Below are 20,739 nucleotides of genomic sequence, written 5' to 3'. Positions count from 1 at the left end.
CTCCTGGCCTGCTTCAGGACCACAGATCTGATAGGACAGGTTAAAGCTACGCTGCTATACAATATGGAAGCCCCTGAGAAGCTCCGCTTGTTTTTCTACTAATTTAATTGGCCTGAAGATGCAAGGGAAGTGTGTGTGTGTGTGTGCGCCCGTCTCTTCGCCAGTCCACGGGGATAGCACTTCACCTTGTCTAAACTCCACTGTCGACATTTGAACTAATGCGAACTGGCAGCTTCTCCCTAAGCCATTTGGCCAGGTTCGACAGCCCCATAAGCAAGCTCACTTTTGAAAGCTGAAGAGAAACTACTCTGTTGACGAGGTAGCGGCAATGTCTCTACGAGGAGAAATAAGAAGACAACCAAACCTGTAATGGAATGTATCCAAGCAAGATCAAATAGACCAATAATGACAAAGAAATACTTCACTGAAATCCTCAAAAGTATCATCTGCTTTAATGTTGTACCTTTACAAATCAATGAACTTAAAACGTTAGGCAAGTGGCTCTTCATTGACAGGCTCAACTAAAGATGTGGCGGAGCCTAGTGGTGGGGAGGTGGTACAACTCAAAAGGGCAAAAGTCAAAACCATATTAAAGAAAAGCAAAGAGAAATTTAACATAGTCCATGTTCATGTTTAGCCAAAAAATGAAAATTAGACACACTTGGCCCCTTTGCCAGCATAGAATTCAATAAGGATACCCTCTCTTTAAAAGAAAACATTGAATTACCATTGTTTTCTTCTCAATCTCTTTACACAGTATATGGTAGTTCTTCCCTAACAGGTAAATACTGCTCTGTTAAAAAAAGAAAACAGTGAAAAATTCATCAGAAGCAGAGAGTTGAAGGTTGGAGTGGTACTGTGTCTCACACAGCGACAGAGACACTGTCATATACAGTCACATTTTGGAGGGAAAAAGCCACATGCTCTGCAAATGTCATCCCCACGCCACCGCTAAAGGCCTCGCTATGGGGGGGTGCATCCGCGTTTGAGCAGGTCACCCCATCCCGGGGGTTACCGCGGTAACATCAAAGCCAGTATTATTCGCTCCAGAGTTGTCTCTTTCCTTGTGGAGAGAGCCCCCCCCCCCAAAAGAGCATCTGAAAATAAAGAGGGAGCGTGTGTGTGTAGACGGAAAACGAGAGAGAGGGGCGAGGAGAAGAGAAATTAATAAACAGCTCGCCCTGAGAACAGTAAAGAATTCACAGAGTGTGGAGACCGAGAGCCATAAGGTTGGAGGAGCACTGGGAGAGAAAAGGAGCGGCGTGGTCTACTGTGGTCTAATGAACTGGTTGGCAACTGTGTGTGCGTGTGACTTGTTTTCCTGGACAGGTTCCCAGATCTTCAACTCTGTTCCTGTTTAGTAATGGGTACAGGAGGTAGAGACAGGATGAGAGGGGAGGCAGTGTGTGTGTCTTCACTAGGCATCATGCTGTGGTTACAGAGCAACACTAGAGGAGTGTGCTGTAACATTCAGCTTCTGTAATACTGGGAGGAAACACTGACTGGTGGAGCCGAGTCTGACTGACTTGCCAGACGAACACACCGCTAATACACATGTCATGGCAATAGGCAGTCTGGTCTCTAGAACAGAATTGGAACTAGAGTGACATCTTGTTTTCCCTCTTCGAGGGGAGAAGACGAGAGGGTGAAGGACACACGACAGAGAGCGAGCGAGCGAGAGAGCGAGAGAGCGAGAGAGCGAGAGAGAGAGAGAGAGAGAGAGAGAGAGAGAGAGAGAGAGAGAGAGGCTGTGTACGTGAGTGTCTGTGTGTTTTCAGTCAGAAGTACATCTCCTGGAAGATGTTCTGTCCCATCTCGATGTATGCCTCTTTCTCCTGAGAGCTCATCTTCTCCACCAGCTCTGGCCTCTGGCTCACCTCCCGATAGGAGAACGACCGCCCCCCCACCATCACCATGGACTCATCGGCCCCCACCTCCTCAAACTCGTCATCATCCTCCTCCTCCTCCTCCATCTCCATGCCCGTCGGCCGCCGCTGGGCCGCTGCCACAGGCGGCGGAGCCGTGGGAGAGTCCTCGTCTGATTCGCTGGTGTCGCTATCCGAGTCGCTGCCCCTGGCTGCCGCTATGGCTCCGCCTCCTGCCGCTACGGCTCCGCCTCCTGCCGGCCCGGCACCGCTCCTCTTCTCATGGATGAGCAGGGCGCGCATCACTTCCTCGTTCTCTTCCGATTGGCCGCCGCCGAGCCCGACCACGCCCACCTGGGCTCCTCCCGCGTCGTCTCCGGCTGCAGAGAGAACATCACAAGTCAATCAGAAACAGCTGATAATAAATCATTAGAAAAACAACAGTACATACGGCTATGCAAATACAAGTAAACTAGATGTGGCTAGATGTGCAAATTCATCACAGAGATTAAATGTCTTCTTTTAAAGTGACTCGGTCCAATGGTCAAGGAGGTCATTACAAAGACAAATGCCTCCAGTAAAGGACTGAAAGGTCATGAATCAGGTTTTAAAGGGATAAGTGTTTTATCTGTCTACTTCCCCAGAGTCCGATGAACTCATTAATACCATTTGAATGTCTCTGCATCCAGTATGGAGGAAGTTACGAGGTAGATTCGCGAGCCAATGAAAATGGTATCCATGCGATCTGACTCTGGGTAAGTAGATAAAGGGCTTCAATGCCAAAATCCTGCACTCGGCCTTTAATGAGCAGTCTAACCTCAGCCACACACACACACTGATTACTCCCATTCAGACATCAGCCTTTAGTGGGAGATGGTAAAAAAATGTAGAACCTGAGGTCTTAAGGCCTTAACAGAGGATACGGAGCGACTTCCGTGCCAACAGAAATTGTATTCCCATTTCATAATTTTGAATTTGTATTAGGATATAGAATTTGTTTTTCTATTTGCAAATTGTATCAATACAGGGATATTGTATCAATACAGGGATAAGTTCAGGAAGTTCCCGTAAAAGGATGACACGCTGCTGCTTGCTTAACGAGTACCGCTCCCCCCTGATTCAGCTCATCCAGAGACTCCAACTGGGAACCTTTGCTTCACAAACACACATGAACCCTGACACCTGAAGCATTCCAGCCCACTCCGCTATTACATTTTTAAAAAAAGTATTTTTCAAATTCCGCGAGGAGCAACGCTTCACGCTGATGAGTGAGTAAAAAAAAAAAAAAAGGGCGTCATCTGCTTCATTCACCCCCATTCAAAATCACTCCACAGTGACCCCGGCAGTTGATCCGGAGCAACTGTAGGTCCAGTGGCACCGCTTTAAAAGAAGTCACGCTGCCTGCTTAGCGAGTTACGCTTCCCCTGATCCAGCTCATATGGAGACTCGAACGCGGGTCTTAACACGAACCCATCGTGCTATTTAGAAAAGAAAAAGAGCCCTTCTACAATTGCGCAAGGGCACTTCAGGCTGTGTGAGTGAGTGTTACATTTCCCCATCTGCTGCAACAATACAAGTCTTCGAAGATCCGGCAAAGTTACTCGCCTGGTTTGGTGATCCATGATTATGTGATGGGAACCTTGCCTGAGACCGGTTTAGATTATTTTTTTTTTTTAAGCAGGGGTGGACTGGTTATCTGGCATTTCGAGCTAATGCCAGATGGGCTCGTCCATTTTAAACTTTGGTTTCTTGCTCAAAATGATCATTCTCTGGCTAATAATGGGGGCCTCTAGGAAAAGAATGGGCCATTGTGGGTGCCTCAGGGGAAAGAAGTGGCCGGTGTGTTAGAAATGCCAGGGACGATTTTCGGTCCTAGTCCGCTCCTTGTTTTCAAGTCTCCGGTAAGGGCAGCAGTTATAAGGTTAACGTGACTAACTGGGTTAAGACTGTGTTAGCCTGTTGAGCTAAAGCACAGGCATCGGTCCCATGTCTTGGACGGGTCTCTTCAAGGAGGAGGTCAAAGGGGAATGAAGTGTAACACAGGTGGTTCGGTGACCAGGCTCGTTTGAGAGAAACTTGTCTGAGACCTGAAAAGCGTCATTGTCTGATGCACAAGAGACCTGGGTTAGAGCCCCATCAGTTAAACGAACACATCTGTAGCCAAGGTTGTCCATCACATAGCCTCCTCGCACCTGGTCCTGACCCCGCGAGCTTACATGAAGGGTTCGCTACAAGCGGGAATCAGTCAGGTAATTGCAAGACGACTCATCACATGGATGGATCACCAATCCACCTTTCATTAAATGGGGTGCACAGAGCTTTCCGTTTGCCACAGAGAATGTTGTTGTTGTGCGGTAAGGCCTGATTTCGAACCCAGTCAGTTATATTGGTGCCGTGATCTCGGAGTACGAGGTCAAAGGGGGTGTGAAATGTGAACCGAGGCGGTTTCGATGAAACTTGCTGGAGACTTGCGTCAGCTTCCTGAACTCATCCCTGTGGGCTTTCTCCAAGTGGGCTAACACAGGATTGTGACATGCAGGAGACCCGGTTCGAACCGAGTCAGTCACAAGAGCAAGAGGAAACAGGGAGTGGAAAGACTATCCCTTAGAAGGGCTCTGACATGGCTATTTAGCTATATTCTGTTTGGGGTCGTCTTGCGGTTTGAGTGACGCTCCCTTCTAACGCGGCCTGTGATCATCATAAAGTGGAACAGAAGGCACGTCCACGCTCCAGAGTCTTAGCATTCATAAGAGCTCGTAGCCAAATTGGTTCAAATGCTAGAGCCAAATACCATGGGAAAGAAAATATATTCAACATGCCACATTGGATTCAGAAACTGTTCTCCTCGGTCTTTCCTCTCTGGCAAAGTACCAGGATGTTGTCTCTGACATCTGAATCCATTGGGGAAGTTGAATACGAAACATTGATCAACTTGAAATGGCAGGTTTTCTAAACTTGATAGACAATGAATGCAATAGCTACCATATTGAAACTGAATATATACATATTGAATAATACATTGTGATATTCATTCAATTTCAAATCATGAAATACAAATACAAATACAATACAATACAAATTACAAATGCAAAAATATTCAATTCCATATCCTAATACAAATGAAAACACTGTTGGCACTGAAGTCGCTTCAATAAACGATTTGGAGAACAAGTACACAGAGGAAAGCCTAGACAGACAAAGAGAGAGAGACACAAACAGACAAGACAGAGGGGGACCGAGAGAGAGACAGAGAGAGAGAAACAGCAGAGTCTGTACTTGCGCCACAGCAGCACTCGGTAACTCACAGTTTTTGAGTGGGTCTGGCTCGCTGTACGTTCCTCCATGCACAGTGCTCTCAGTCAGCCACACGGGTCTCTCCCTGGGTGCCTTCCCCTCGCTGGCCTGCCGACGCTGCTGCTGCTCCTCCTGCTCTCCCATGCTGATCTCCACGCTCTGGGGGTACATGTCGGCGTAGGACGAGCCCTTGGTGGACCAGGCCTCGCGGTGGGGACCGCCGGCAGCTGCACCCGCTGCCGCCGCCGCACGGTCCCGGCTACAGGGCGGGACAGAGAGGAGAGAGAGCGACAACTTAGCACCGTCGCACGGGACAGTAGTTCACGGTGTGATCTGTTCATGAGAAGCCCGAGAGCCGTAAACGACATTGCATTCCACTAATAACAGACAGGGACTTCCTCGGTGAATAAGTCACAGATTGCAGGTTAAGCAGAGATGTCACAGGTCAGTTTACAGGAGAACCACATGTTTAGGAAGTTGTGCCAACTTTTTGCATTTGAAATACCGTTCTAATTCTAGACATTGTGACATAGCATTCTTTAAATACCGCCCATGTAATGTTAATGTGGTGATGACATGGCTGCCATAGAACGTTGTAGTGTCATGTAAAATGTATCATAAAGGCAGAAACCTCAATGTCCTAACTAAATATAACGCTCTGGTGTACAGGACTAGCCGAGCGGTGACAGGAACACATTTACAGCGGGACTCGGGGAAAAAAACGTGAACACTGATTGGATGTTGGAGGTGAAAAGGGGTGGGGGCCGACCTCTGTTTGAGGGCGGGGATCTCGGCAGGTTCGGGCTCCAGCAGGTCGTTTGATAGGTGGACGTCCTCGGTCTCACGCAGCAGCACGTATATGGGCTCGATTTGTTCGTTGAAACGGGCCACCAGGGTCCTGGCATCCTTCTTGGGCACCGCAGACTCGTCCTCCTCTACCTCCGTCTGACAGAACGTACAGCGAAACGTCCCTGAGAGAGATGGGGAGGAGAGAGAGAGAGAGCGATAGGGAGGAGATAGAGAGAGAGAAAGGAGAGAGAGAGTGCAGCATGAGTTCTAGGTCTCCAGGGCTGGTGCAGTTTAAGGCTTGCATGAACATGGTTGATGAATAATGCATGGCGGCGGTGGTGGTGTTGCTCCAGAGAACAGATAAAACTTGAAAATGTGCATTTCTCTTGCGCTCTCCCTCCCTCTTTCTCACCCCCGCTGGCTAGCTGATTACACACACACCCTTCCCCCCCACCCCTACCACGGAAAAAAAAAACTATCGAACGCCGTTTTGGTCAGTACTCGTCATCTGATGCGTCAAATAAGAGTAATTGACCAATCTGAACTTGAATAGCACTGCACTTCACTTACTAATTGAAAACGTACATAATTTTTCTGCAAAGTGATTACACTGCCACTCGTAAATCATATATCACAGAGATTTCACTGGTATCTTTGCGATTATAAACTGGGTGGTTCGAGCACTGAATGCTGATTGGCTGACAGCCGTGCTACATCAGAACGTATACCACATGCAATTAGTAAAACCCCAAAAAAAATTGTCATATGTTGGTAACCAGTTTATAATAGCAATAAGGCACCTTGGGGGTTTGTGGTATATGGCCAATATACCACAGCTAAGGGCTGTATCCAGGCACTCCGTGTTGCGTCGTGCTTAAGAACAGCCCTTAGCCGTGGTATATTGGCCATATACCACACCTCCTAAGGCGTTATTGCTTAAGTGTGACGCTGGTAAAGTTGGTTGGGTTAGACGGTTCAGACCACAGGCAGGAGCAATGCAGTGACGGAGCAGATAGGCCAGAAAAATGAACACGGATGTGGGAGGTGTCTGTCTCGTTCCTCTATAGTTAATCAATCCCCCTGGAGGAAACCGGCTGTGTGACGGAAACCCACCCGAGTGTCTGTCATCATACACAGACTTCTCCCCTCTGGTCCTCTGAGGGGGACAGTTACAGTATCTCATCCCACACACCATGGGAGACCCAATGTGGCCCATGGAACGCACAAACAAACACGGTGCCCCCTGCTAAGAGGTCCTGATTATAGTATTGGAACATGATGGACACACACACACGTTCATTTTTGTCAGATATATTACATGTCTTTTTCTCTTATATACAGAACAAAAATATAACTGCAACATGTAAAGTGTTGGTCCCAAGATGCATGAGCTGAAATAAAAGATCCCAGAAATGTTCCATACACACAAAACGCTTATTTCTCTCCAATTTTGTGCACAAATTTGTTTAAATCCCCGTTAGTGAGCATTTCTCCTTTGCCAAGATAATCCATCCACCTGACATAAGCAACGGACAACAAACAAAAATGGAATTGTATCGATGGCTATTTGAATGCACAGAGACACCGTGATGAGATCCTGAGGCCCATTGTCGTTCCATTCATCCGCTGCCATCACCTCATGTTTCAGCATGATAATGGACAGTCCCATGTCGCAAGGATCTGTACACAGTTCCTGGAAGCTGGAAATGTCCCAGTTCTTCCATAGCCTGCGTACTCAGACATATCACCCATTGAGCATGTTTTGGGATGCTCTAGATCAGGCCTGGGCAATTCCAGTTTTCGGGGGGGTTGATTGGTGTCACACTCTTTCTCCCCCCCCCCCCCCCCCCCATCCATCCATCCTTAGCAAACACAGCTGATTTAAGCTAATTGCATTCTAAACTGAAGATCATGATTAGTTGATTATTGGAGTCAGGTGTGTTAGCTGGGACTGGGGCAAAAGTGTGACACCAAATCAGGGCCCCGAGGACTGGAGTTACCCAGGCCTGCTCTAGATCGACGTGTACGACAGCGTGTTTCAGTTCCCGCCAATATAAAGCAACTTCACACAGCCACCGTAGAGGAGCGGGAGAACATTCCACAATCAACAGCCTGATCAACTCTATGAGGAAGGAGATGTGTCACGCTGCATGAGGCAAACGGTGGTCACACCAGATACTGACTGGCTTTCTTATCCACGCTCTCTACCTTTTTCTTTTAATAAAAGGTATATGTGTAGATTAGGGTCTAATTTATTTATTTAAATTGACTGAATCATTTATATGAACTAAATCTTTGACATTTTTGACGGTTGCGTTGATATTTTTGTTCAGTGTATTTAATATTATTTACCTCTAACTTCTAACTAGGCTGATTCAAATAGACCTACTATCGCTTCATATAGCTGACACATTGCGACCAATGCCAGCCATGATTTACCATGTCGGCTACAAAGCCTTGGCTACAGGTTAAACAGTTTAGGTATACCGCTCTTTTCTCCCAATCACAACCCTGGGATGCGGTAGATAAGTTATTCCCTTAAAAAAAGGGGGATAATCTGAGCTTGACAACACTGCCCGAAATATTACTGTGCTTCTAATATCAAGCAATTGCTAATAGCATAAATATTTTCCCACATCGGGGAGAAAAGAAAATGCACTCGCATTTGCCGACCACGAGAGCGGCCACACAGATGAATAACAGCGCACAAAAAAAAAAAATCTGATGTGATCAAAACAAAATAGCCTAGCGACATGAAAGTACAAGAGAGTATACATCATTTTCTTTTGAGGTTAGTTACAATCGAAGTGTCCTGGCTCGCTGGCTACGCATCAGTTCAAAACTGAGCCATCTGCTCCATAGGCTATTTTCAGTCCCTTCGATGGGAGCGGCACCCGCATGACTACAGACCCTCAACCACCCGCCCTGTGTGTGTGTGTGTGTCTCTCAAATGAACGCCTGTCAACAGTTTGAAAGATCCACTGGCTCGTCGCCAACAACTCAAAATAACAAGAAACAAAAATCACAGTCCGTTTCGGTCTGCTTTTCCAGTTTCCAATGTGACAGACTAAAATAAGGAAAAAATTCAAATCTGACAAACGAAGATAAGAAAAATAGCTACGGGTGAAATCATAGCAATTTTGTCCCTTGACAGGGGAATGTATCGACAAGCAAGAAGAGTGTGATATATCTCTCTCTCTCTCTCTCTCGCTCTCTGTGTGTGCGTCTGGCCACCACAATGCACAAGAGCTAGTACCGGCTGCACCAGGTGAACAGAGAGGACCAACAGCCGCTTCGCACTGTGTGTGTGTGTGACAGAAAATGGCCTCCGGCTTTCTGATTGGTGACAAGGTGGAAAGTGAGGGCACGCTTGTCGAGAGTGACACCTCTCCACAGAGGAATAGCGACTGACATGGACTGAGGTGTCATTACCGCCGCAGGAGAGAGGGAGGTGACATGACTCAACTCTGGCTGACGAACTGAAGAACAAAATACTCCCTGCAACAAGAAAATCTATATTGAAAAGCTTAAAATAACTCCTTAGCACAAACTGCAATGAGGAAAAGTCAGATACCACAGATGAGCCTTCAAAAGCCAGCCAGACAGTTATAGAAAATAGAGTGGTACAACACTGCCCAGTGGACCCCCAAACGTTTCACAAGTTTGTTGTAGCCCTGAACTAGCTAATTAATTTACCTAATCGAGGGCTTGATCATTTGTTTAAAAGTAGAAACAGATGTACTAGTTCAAATACATGGAACCTCCCCATTAATGCCAAGGACAATGGGGGGAGCTCAGACCCATACAGCGAGAACAAGCCTCAGAGGGAGCCCATGCTAGTCTGTAACAGAAGGGAGACTAGAGAGACCTGAGAGAAACCGGACAGAGATCGTAGCGAGAGAGAGAGAGAGACCAGAGAGAGAGAGAGAGACCAGAGAGAGAGAGACGAGACCAGAGAGATGAGAGACCAGAGAGGACCAGCGAGAGAGAGACCAGAGACCAGGAGAGAGACCAGAGAGACCAGAGAGAGAGAGAGAGAGACCAGAGACCAGAGACCAGAGAGAGAGACCAGAGACCAGAGAGAGAGACTATAGACAGAGACCATATAGAAAGAGAGAGACCACCGTAAAGACCACTACGCTGTTTTGGTAATATCTAAAAATTGTATTTCATGCAATAGAAATCCATTTTTTTTGAGAGTGACCAGAGAGCGAGGCTGTTAATGGTAATCCCATTTCCATTACTACTATATTATTGCCGTTGGTCCCGCCATTCTTTTGGTATAAGTATTCTTTGCCAATGTACGTAATTTAGTCTACTGAATTGAGAGACCAGTGAGTGAGGCCAGAGATTAAGTGTACGTTGCTATGCGAGTAGCACATCCCTCCAGAATACACTGCTGTGTTCCTGACAGTGAAGGCCGACTCGCCAGAAAATAACCACTCCCCAACACTCCATCCCCTCTCGGAAAGAAAATAGAGAAAAAAAAAGGAAATCACCGTCTATGATTTGAATAAAGACAGGCCTTTGCAATTTACACGTAATCACAGGCTAAAAACAGAGTGCTGGCTGGCGAGCCTAGACAACGTTAGCGGGCCCTTTTTCTATCTCACCAAAGCCCGTGACAATTAGCCGGGTGACAGAGACAATGAGGCTTGGGGAGGCTTTTGTCTCAAACTGAGAACAGAATGTATCTGGAAGTGGGATCCTAATTACAGTTCTGCTCACAGCTTATTTGGGTGGGGGAAAAGTTGGCACGCAGATTCCCCTTCAATGCTTATCAAATATTAATACGTTGGGCAAAAAATGATAAGGACTCCGTCGTAGAGAGTTGGGTGGTGATACGTCTTTAGTAGAGAACAAAGACTTGAGGTCTGTAGTGGAGAAGGTGGTTTAAATTGGGAGGCTGGTGACTAAATAAAATGTGTTGAAGTTGGAGCTGGGGAGTTGTAGCTGGGTTGACCCATGGGTTGAGTTCAAAGTTAATCATAAAGACTTGAAGGAAGTGAATTCAGTCTTACCAGGAAAAAGGAAAGTCTACAGTATTACCATTTGGTTACCTAGTTGCTAGTACTGTACAGTCGGAGTAGCTTGTTATTTCACATCTCATTTATGGAACAGTGTTCAGAATAACCTACAGTTGGACGCATTGGTGCCAGTCGGGCAATTCAGAGTGTTGGTTGAAGACCTCTTTACTGTGGAATGTGTTTTTTAAATTTTATGATAGTTCCCCCCCTCCCTATTTATTGATTGCACTTCGTATTTGATGAGTCTATTTCTGTATTCTACAGTCAGAGGTCTCATTTGTAAAAAGAGAACTGGGTCGCAATGTCCAAGTTAAAATAGGTTAAATAAAATAACCCGCAAATTTAGAAAATGCACTGCAGCCTACCGTCAGAGATGCAGGAAGGATTTTTGACAGGGGGTGCAGTGTTATTATTACTATTATTTGCCCAATTTAGATAAGCAGAAACATGTGTATAATCAACAACATTTTGGTGGGCTATTTCTTGGTCAACTTGTCTATAATTAGATACATGCAGCTTCTTGTGCCATCACTTGTTGCCCTGGAAGACTAAATAAAACCTTTCATACCAGAAATTGTCATAAAATCAATAGAATGAATGCTACACTGAACAAAAATATAAAACACAACATGTAAAGTGTTGGTCCCATGTTTTGTGAGCTGAAATACAAGATCCCAGCTTATTTCTTTAAAATGTTGTGCACAAATTTCTTTAAAAATACTTTTAGTGAGCATTTCTCCTTTGCCAAGATAATCCATCTACCTGACAGGTATGGCATATCAAGAAGGTGAGTAAACAGCATGATCATTACACAGGTGCACCTTGTGCTGGGGACAATAAAAGGCTACTAAAATGCGCCGTATCAACACACAACACAATGCCACAAATGTATCAAGTTAGGGGAGCGTGCAATTGGCAGGCTGAATGCAGGAATGTCCACCAGAGCTGTTGCAGAGAAATGGTTAATTTCTCTACCATAAGCCGCCTCCAACGTTGTTTTATAGAATTTGTCAGTATGTCCTACCGGCCTCACAACAGCACGTAACCACGCCAGCCCAGGACCTCCACATACGGCTTCTTCACCTTCGGGATCGTCTGAGACCAGCCACCCGGACAGCTGATGAAACAGAGTTTGCAGAACTGTCTCAGGGAAGCTCTTCTGTGTGCTCGTCGTCCACACCAGCGTCTTAACCTGATTGCAGTTAGGTGTCGTAACCGACTTCAGCGGGGAAATGCTCACCTTTGATGGCCACTGGCAAATCCCAGTTTCCAATGTATCAGGTAGATGGCAGACAGCATGTACGGCGTCGTGTGGGTGAGCGGTTTGCTAATGTCAACGTTGTGAACAGAGTGCCTGCTTGGTGGCGGTGGGGTTATGGTATGGGCAGGCATGAGCTACAAACGATGTCAATTAGAATGCAGAGATATCGTTACGAGATCCTGAGGCCCATCGTTGTGCCATTTATCTGCCGCCGTCACCTAACGCTTCAACATGATAATGCAAGGTCCATGGCACAAGGATCTGTACACAATTCCTGGAAGCTGAAAAATGTCCCAGTTCTTCAAAATGGCCTGCATACCCACCAAACATGTCAACCATCGAGCATGTTTGGGGTGTTCTGGATCGACATGTACGATGTCTGTGTTCCAGTTCCCACCAATACCCAGCAACTTCACACAGCCATTGAAGGGGAGTGGGAAAAATTCCACAAGCCACTATCAACAGCCTGATCAACTCTATGCGAAGGAGATCTACACCATATACTTACTGGTCTTCTGATCCACACCCCTACTTTAAAAAAATATTTTAAAAAGTATCTGTGACCAACAGATGCATATCTGTATTCCCAGTCATGTGAAATCCATAGATGTGGGCCTAATTCCCTTATATAAACTGTAACTCAGTAAAATCTTTGACATTTTTTACATGTTGTGTTTATAGCTTGGTGTAGTTGACGTCGGTAAAGTAATCTTTTCTCTCGGCTTCTCTCACACACACACACACACACACGACATTTAGGGACCAGGGAGATAATGTAATATCAAAAACAAAAAAACAAAAAATTCTGGGCAAAATTTACAAACGACATCAGTTTGACCGGTTTTAAGGGAATTAAAAGACGTGAAATCGACCCAACATGTACCTGATAAGATTTCAGTTCGGCTTGGATGCATATTTTGTGTGTTTGAAATACTATTAGCTTCTATGATGCTGATAAAGATATAGCACCTTTATAGACGGTCCCTAACCACACATCCATTCTCCCTGTAACATGCACACAAAAAAACGTGAAGCAAGTACAGGGAGTGAATTTAATAAATCAAGAAACAAGAAACACGAGTAGCGTACAGACATGAGATAGGAACAGAAACAATGCCTGATGAAAGAACCAAAGGGAGTGACGGTTATAGGGAAGGTAATCAGGAGGGTGATGGAGTCCAGGTGAGCCTGATGAGGCGCTGGTGCGCATCACGACGGTGACAGGTGTGCGTAATAATGAGCAGACTGCCGACCTCGAGCGCCGGGAGAGCAAGCATACGTGACACTCAAGATGCTGAGAGAAATAAATCACATTTCTCCACTCCTGTTCCAGTCAAAATGTAAACTTGGTGAATAGTTTTACTGTAAAAGCTGCTTACTTCTGCAGGAGTTAATATTTGACTCCGATCTATTCTGATGGTAAATAAGTAGCCTTGCCTTACGCAGGCCAAAACAGCTCATTGCAGCAGGAGCCCATCTCCTGTTTCTGTAGCGCGAGGCAGCTTGTTGTACAAGTACACCCCCTCGATCACATTCCAATGGTAGCTGTGAAAGTCCAGAGCTGTGCTTTAGGGAGGGTGGAAACACTTCCATTGTCATCTGTTATTCTCTGTGATGTGGTGTTGAGTGTTGCTGGGCCAGCAGAAACAGCTAAACAGATTGGTAACAGTGAACCCCGTGCTCTCTCCCTGTCAATCTCTGCAGGCAGGCCTAGCTGTCTCTCTGGTATGGGGTACTGTTACTGCCACAGCGGCACCATTCGATATGGACGACAGGAAAACAGGTGCTCAGTGCTCTGGAGAGATGGACGGTGAAGTAGCCCTTTACACTCATATCCGTATGTATACGGGTTGAAAATGGCAGATTTGGGCACTAAAATTGGAACATAGTGGCTGTACAGTAGCATACTATACATGACGTCAGAGCTCTGGCTCTGCGCTCACAGTGCTGTTTGGGTTTTGACTGACATCCGTTCTGAACCGGAGCACAGCACACGACAAGCTGCCCCCATCCCTCCCGGTAATTGGGCAACTTTTGCTCATTTTCCGTTGTCTGAGTGAGGGAAATGCTGTGAATTAAGAGGACTTTATGTATTTTAAAAGATGAGACATTGAGGATTATAATTAATACTACTTGATGTCATACAAGCAAGGCAAAAAATGTGCTCTGCACATAAAACCCATGTCATATACAGTGTCAACATGATCACTATGAACATGGTGTCATACTCTTGGGTTGTTCTGAACAGAATGAGCTTGTTTTTGTATTGTGAAGAAACTTTGCCCGCGGAACACTCACCTGAATGCACTCACGACTTGTCTGAGACAGGTTGTGTTGCAAGCAAAGCAACCATAAGTGTGCTTGCTCTAGTTCCTCAACGGCACAGCTAGGAGAGCAAACATTTTTAAAAGCCTTATAGTTGACTCTTCTTTGAGTCCTAAAAAAGCATTGAAATTACGTAGGATCTGTGCACTTTGGAAGTGTGTCCAGTTAGTCCTCTCACTCAAACCCTTTTATTTGTCGTATGTTCTACCTTCCCCCAAAATATCATGTTACTGAATGTATCCAGAGTATTTTCAGATTTCGTTATCAAAAAATGCAGCGAAAAGTACAGTAAAATGCACATAAAATCAACAGTGTAAGGTTTGGATTCAGTCTTGTGCCAAGTGTAAAGGGTTACTGGCGAGGGAAACAATTGAGAGACGTAAGCAAAATGCTTCCATTTTATAATTTTTTTACAGTAGGGCAAGATTTGGCAACAGCACTGGTAACCCATCAATCAGAGCAGGGCAGAGCTTTACCTATTTAGCAAATTTTTTTTTTTTAAGATACTTTTTTTGTTGCCTGTTTTGCATGTTATTTTGGCATTCATTTGTGTCACATATCAGTTTGCAAACAATGGAGGAAAAAAATAATCATTGAGTGAAAAAAGTCGCACATAAACATGGTCTCCTTTTTGCTTTCTTGAGTAAGGCAGCTCCAAAATGCAGGTGTTTCAGCCTAGCTCAGTGCTTTCTGTGGTGGTGGGGCAGCTAGCGGAGAATACGAAGTGTAGGGGTTGGTAATATTCTCTAGTTGCGCCGGGATTGGCTCAGTGTTCTGTCACTCATGAGACCACTACGTCACCGCAGAATCTACGGGTAGAGCTCGAAAATTCCCTTGGGTGCTACCATAGTGTTACATTAGAAGTGCCTATCCAAGAAGGCTCAAGGTCATTGGCCACATATAAAATGATGTCAAATCATGTTATATCTACCATAGCTTTGATTGGACATGGCAACATTATTCTTTCGAAATCTTAGCTAGCAGTCATCATGAATCAAGCCGACAATCTACTTGCATATCTTTTTCAATCGTTGTCATATGAAGAGAAATTATAAATAAAATGTATTGGTGCTCATCAGCCATTGGATAAACATTACACAACAAGTTTGAAATCACAAATTCAACAAATTAGTGGTTTGGAAGGAATCAGTGGATAACTGCAAGTGTTGCAAATAAATCCCTAGCCTGCCATTCAGTGGAGTGGGTGTGTGGTCCAAGTCTGGGTTTAAGGGTCTTTTTTCCAAGCTTAAAAGGATAAACATTCCAACACCGTGGGCATTGGCCATGCTGTCAATCCAGCATGACTTCTGCCGCATTCAAAACAACTCGAAACTCTGAAATCACAGACTTCAGTGCTTTCAAGACAACTGGGAACTCGTAAAAAATTTTTTTTTTAACTCTCCCCAACTGGGAAAATACATTTTGAATGGTCATCCAATTTGGAATTACAAATCGGGAACTCGGGCCTCTTTCTAGAACTCTGATCTGAAGATCACTGATGTCATAATTCAACCTTGTTTTTTTCCCCAGAGTTTCCCGCTGTCTTGAAAGCACCTTAAAATCCAGGGAATGGCAGACTGATGACAAAATTTGCCCACAAGGACCGCCACATCACCTTCCTGTTCAAGTGAGCACAGCAGAACAAGGTGAGTCCAAACATTTATTGTATGCAGCTGCATAAATTATGTAATATGCCAGGGAGACATGTATACGGTAGCTAAGAAAGTAATACTAAGTGTGTTAAGCTGTTAGTAGCCCATGTGCCTCACCCTAATAATTTGGTCCCTTTCCCCCTCATAATTTAGCCTACTGTTCAGACTTGGTAGTGCACATGTAGCCTATAGCCTGTTTTAGACTAAAGTAATTATTGAATATTGTAAGACCTTTCATTGTCTGCTTATATGCCCCCTTTATTTATCATACGGTTCTGACTTGGTGTACAGGGAGAATACTGTAAGAACGGCCCATGTTCTGAATTATGTCGCTGTACATTTCAAAAGTGCTGAACAAATAGTTATATTGACTACATCCATCCTAGCTCACTCATTGTCTTAATCAAAATTGTGGATTGCCTCATCCTCTTGTTGTCCCGTTATGCCATAGTTTGTACATCTCAATTGTCAGTAGAAACCACATTTGTTTACGCAAGAGCCATATCAGCAATGTTTTTTTTTAAAGGCAGTAGGTGAAGCTGTTATAATCTGTTTTGCTGCCAGACAAGGCTCTGCTGATAGCCAGCTCTAGCAGTGGTAAGGATTCACTTCATGGTGCTGAAAAGAAAGCTCTGCTATTGGGACAGCTTTATGTAGGCCCAGCCATTTATTCAGAAACTATAGGAGCATCGGCTAAATTTTATGTTTGAATGCGACTTCGACCGCCAAAGAAGATCTTATCTGCCCGAGACACACAGCCAATCAAACCAAAGATCAGCTTATCTGCCCGGGACAAACAGCCAATCATGATATAGATCTTTCTTCTTCATGATAAAACACAGAGTAGCCCTAATAACTGGAGAGTATCGTTTATCTACAAAAGGTTTGGATATTCCCTTCTCCAATCATAGACGATATGGGGCCGACGCAGAGGAAGAGTGGTTCACGCGGTCCTTCAAGCTCTACAGTCTGTCTCCGGCTCTTCTCCTCAAACTGATGGAGATGACACCACTAACCTACTGTTACCAACTTCACATTTGGAAACAATGCTGGTCGAGCAACATTGTCCCTCTCTGCGCTTTCTTCCACGAGACTGACATGAGTCTCACTGGAGCTAATCACTAGGCCTGGATGGTTTGGCAACACATGAGTGGGCTAGAAGGCTCAAATGTATTTCACTCAACCTTTATTTTGACAGCGAGTCATGCTGAGAACAAGGTCTCGTTTAGTGACTCTGCAGTGGGCTGAGTTGGGCATCACCGTCAACCACTCAATGGCTTTATGGTTTGTTGTGTTTAGCATCTAAAAAAGGTGCAAAGGATTCAAGACGTTTAACATATTGACTCTTGTAAGAAATGAAAACTTTCGGTGGGGTCTAGTTAGGCTCACTTTCACAAAGCTGACAGTCTTTCAGAGTGTGGAGTAGGCCTGGAGAGTATCATTTAGCTACACAAGTTTGGATATTCCCTTTTCCTGCATGACCAATGGTGTTCCTTCAACAAACAGCTCGGTTTTTAACTGGATTCCTACCCAGGCTGACTTGTGTACTACCTCTTCACTGACTGTCGTGCGTATCCTAGCAACAGCTCCAGTTCTCTGATGTCTGTTTTGAGGCAGAGTGATATCATGGAGCCTCACCTTGACGAAGGAACAATCAAGACCGCTAAAGGGAATGATGAACACATGTATTTAGCTATTATCCAACAGTAGAACAGAACTTTGACGTAGGTCCAGACAAAGTTGAATGTAGACTATGTTGTCTGGAATCACAACGAGACATCTCATGAAAAGCAGTGTACCAGTCATACCACACAGACATATGCACACACACAGAAGAGAGGGAGTGTGTAATGTGTAGCTCCCACTGCAGCAGCGGGAAGGCTGTGATGTCATCCATTTTGCAGCAGTGCACCCTGGACAGGTGCCAGTCCTCCAGGATAGTGTAGGAAAGAGAGAAGAGATTAATAAACATGGGACAGATGAATTAGCTTTCTCCCTCTCGCCCGTCACTGAACCTCAGTCAATGTGTCGGCACCGAGGATGACCTCAGGCCGTATGGACACAAAGGATTCAGCACGGGGTGTTTTGTAGGATTCTGCAGCATTAGGCTAAGCTTTCTGAACCACGTTTCTCAATTAGGCTGTTGGCATGTTGTCGTTACACAAGTGTACTTTCTTGGCAGCTGTGATTCGCACGGCGAGGAAATGGAGGAAAGAGTTACCCTCTTGCTGTTGACAAATGTGTGCCGTGCTTCCTGTTTTTCTAGCACTAACTATCAGAGCAACTGTGTTGTATAAAGTGGTGCTGTGGACATGGCACTTTACAGTAGCTGTGTTCTGAAACAACTTAGTTATTCAGTAATCATAGATACGGGAGCAATTAGCCTAGTTCCTGCTTCACCTGGGAGGCAATTGTCATCAGCTAGGCCTAAGTGGAAATGAGGCCTTTGTGCACTTTACCAACCAACTCGGCTTCATTCAAATCGCCTAAAAGCGTACAAGAGGCAGCCAATTTCCTCAAATTAGCTCCCAATTTTCTATCCAGTGAGCAGAAAATTAGAAAAACGAGAGAGCAGAGAGAATATAGGAACGGTTTCCGAGCTTTAGGGTGTGTGCAGGTGCGCACGTGTGTGTCCAGAAAGTGTTCATACCCCTCGACTTACACCCTGAATTTTCTCACCCATCTACACACAATACCCCATAATGACAAAGTGAAAACATGTTTTGGTACATTTTTGAAAATGAAATACAGAAATAATTTACATAAGCATTCAGGGGACACCACTGAGTCAATACTTTGTGGAAGCACCTTTGGCAGCGATTACAGCTTTGAATCTTTCTGGGTACGTCTCTAAGAGCTTTCCACACCTGGATTGTACAACATTTGTCCATTATTCTTTTCAAAATTCATTAAGCCCTGTCAATTGGTTGTTGATCATTGCTACAACTATTTTCAGGTCTTGACAGATCTAAGGCAAAACTGTAACAGTTTTGCTAAGCCCCAGTGTCTGGTGGAAAGCAGACTGAACCAGATTTACCTCTAGGATTTTGCCTGTGCTTTGCTCCATTCAGTTAATCTTTTATCCTGAAAAACGACCCAGTCCTGGAGAGTGGTACTGTGTTGTATTTGGTATTCTGGTCTAAAAGTTAATTGCTTTGCCACATTTTTTGCAGTATTACTTTAGTGCCTTGATGCAAACAGGATTCATGATTGGAATAATTGTATACATATTTATTTATTTTACCCCCTTAGTGTCCAATTGTTAGGAATTACAATCTTGTCTCATCGCTACAACTCCCGTACGGGCTCAGAGAGATGAAGGTCGAAAGTCATGCGTCCCCCGAAACACAACCCAACCAAGTTGCTTCTTAACACAGCGCTCATCCAACCCGGAAGCCAGCCGCACCAATGTGTCGGAGGAAACACCGTGCACCTGGCGACCTTGGTTAACGTGCACTGCGCCCGGCCCGCCACAGGAGTCGCTGGTGCGCGATGAGACAAGGACATCCCTACCGGCCAAACCCTCCCTAACCCGGACGACGCCCTAACCCGGCCAATTGTGCGTCGCCCCACAGACCTCCCGGTCGCGGCCGGATACGAAAGAGTCTGGGCGCGAACCCAGAGTCTCTGGTGGCACAGCTAGCGCTGCGATGGAGGCCTCTATATTTGAAAACATTTTGTTAACTAGGCCTTTATTACTCGGATCAGTGTGCTTTTTCAACTAAATGAGTGTACTAGAACTTTATCATTCCTCGTGACAGCACACCCAACCCAAAACATCTTCCCGCGGCCATGCCCATCTACCAATAGGAGCCCTTCTTTGCGAGGCATTGGAAAACCTCCTTGGTCTCGGTGTTTGAAATTCCCTGCTCGACTGAGGGACCTTACAGATAAATGTTTGGAGTACAGTTATTAAGTTAAGTAAAGTTATTAATTCAAAAACCATGTTAGACACTATTATCGCACACAGAGTCCATGCAACTTATGTTGTGACTTGTTAAGCAGATTTTTACTCCTGAACTTGTTCGGCTTGCCATAAGAAAGGGGTTGAATACTTCACTCAAGACAAAAATATTTCAAAAAACATAATTCCACTGACATTATGGGATATCGTGTGTAAGTAAGTGACAAAAACAATTCAGTCTAACAACAAAATGCAGAAAAAGTCATGGTGTGAATCGTTTTTTAAATGCACTGTATGGGCATGTGCTTTTGGGGATATATGCATTTTTGGGGGGAGGGTTTGAAAATCTTACTGTCAGTATTTCAAAACACCCAATTATATGTTAAATACTATACCAGTGGTCGCCAACCGGTCGATCGTGATCAACTGGTCGATCTTCAAGGCATTCCTAGTCGATCACCAAATATTTCTGTAGAAAAGCCAACGAACGGCAAAGCCTTGCGCTCCTTTAAAAAAAAAATAGTGTTGAGCTGTTGCCGGTAGGTGCACTTGATTCAAAAGTCCTGCGCACCGGGTGAGCAAAGTATTCCCATGAGACAAACTCCGCCCACCCGGCAGACCA

At 45.1% G+C, this 20,739-nt stretch overlaps 1 protein-coding gene across 1 annotated transcript in view; it reads right to left on the bottom strand.

Moving 5' to 3' along the window:
- Positions 1 to 425: 425 nt before the first annotated feature.
- Positions 426 to 20,739, bottom strand: part of gtf2e1 (general transcription factor IIE, polypeptide 1, alpha) — a 38,244-nt gene continuing 17,930 nt past the window's right edge. Inside the window, exons 3-5 of the mRNA XM_020462162.2 lie at positions 5,929 to 6,130; positions 5,171 to 5,418; positions 426 to 2,245 (exon numbers count right to left, since the gene is read on the bottom strand). Of these exons, the coding sequence (XP_020317751.1) occupies positions 1,779 to 2,245; positions 5,171 to 5,418; positions 5,929 to 6,130 (917 nt within the window). The 3' untranslated portion in view covers positions 426 to 1,778. The remainder of the gene's footprint in view (positions 2,246 to 5,170; positions 5,419 to 5,928; positions 6,131 to 20,739) is intronic.

This window comes from Oncorhynchus kisutch, linkage group LG26, assembly GCF_002021735.2.
Source record: "Oncorhynchus kisutch isolate 150728-3 linkage group LG26, Okis_V2, whole genome shotgun sequence".
Taxonomy (NCBI): Eukaryota; Metazoa; Chordata; class Actinopteri; order Salmoniformes; family Salmonidae; genus Oncorhynchus; species Oncorhynchus kisutch.
The sequence above is the reverse complement of the archived record's forward strand: the minus strand, read 5'-3'. Positions and strand labels throughout refer to the sequence as shown.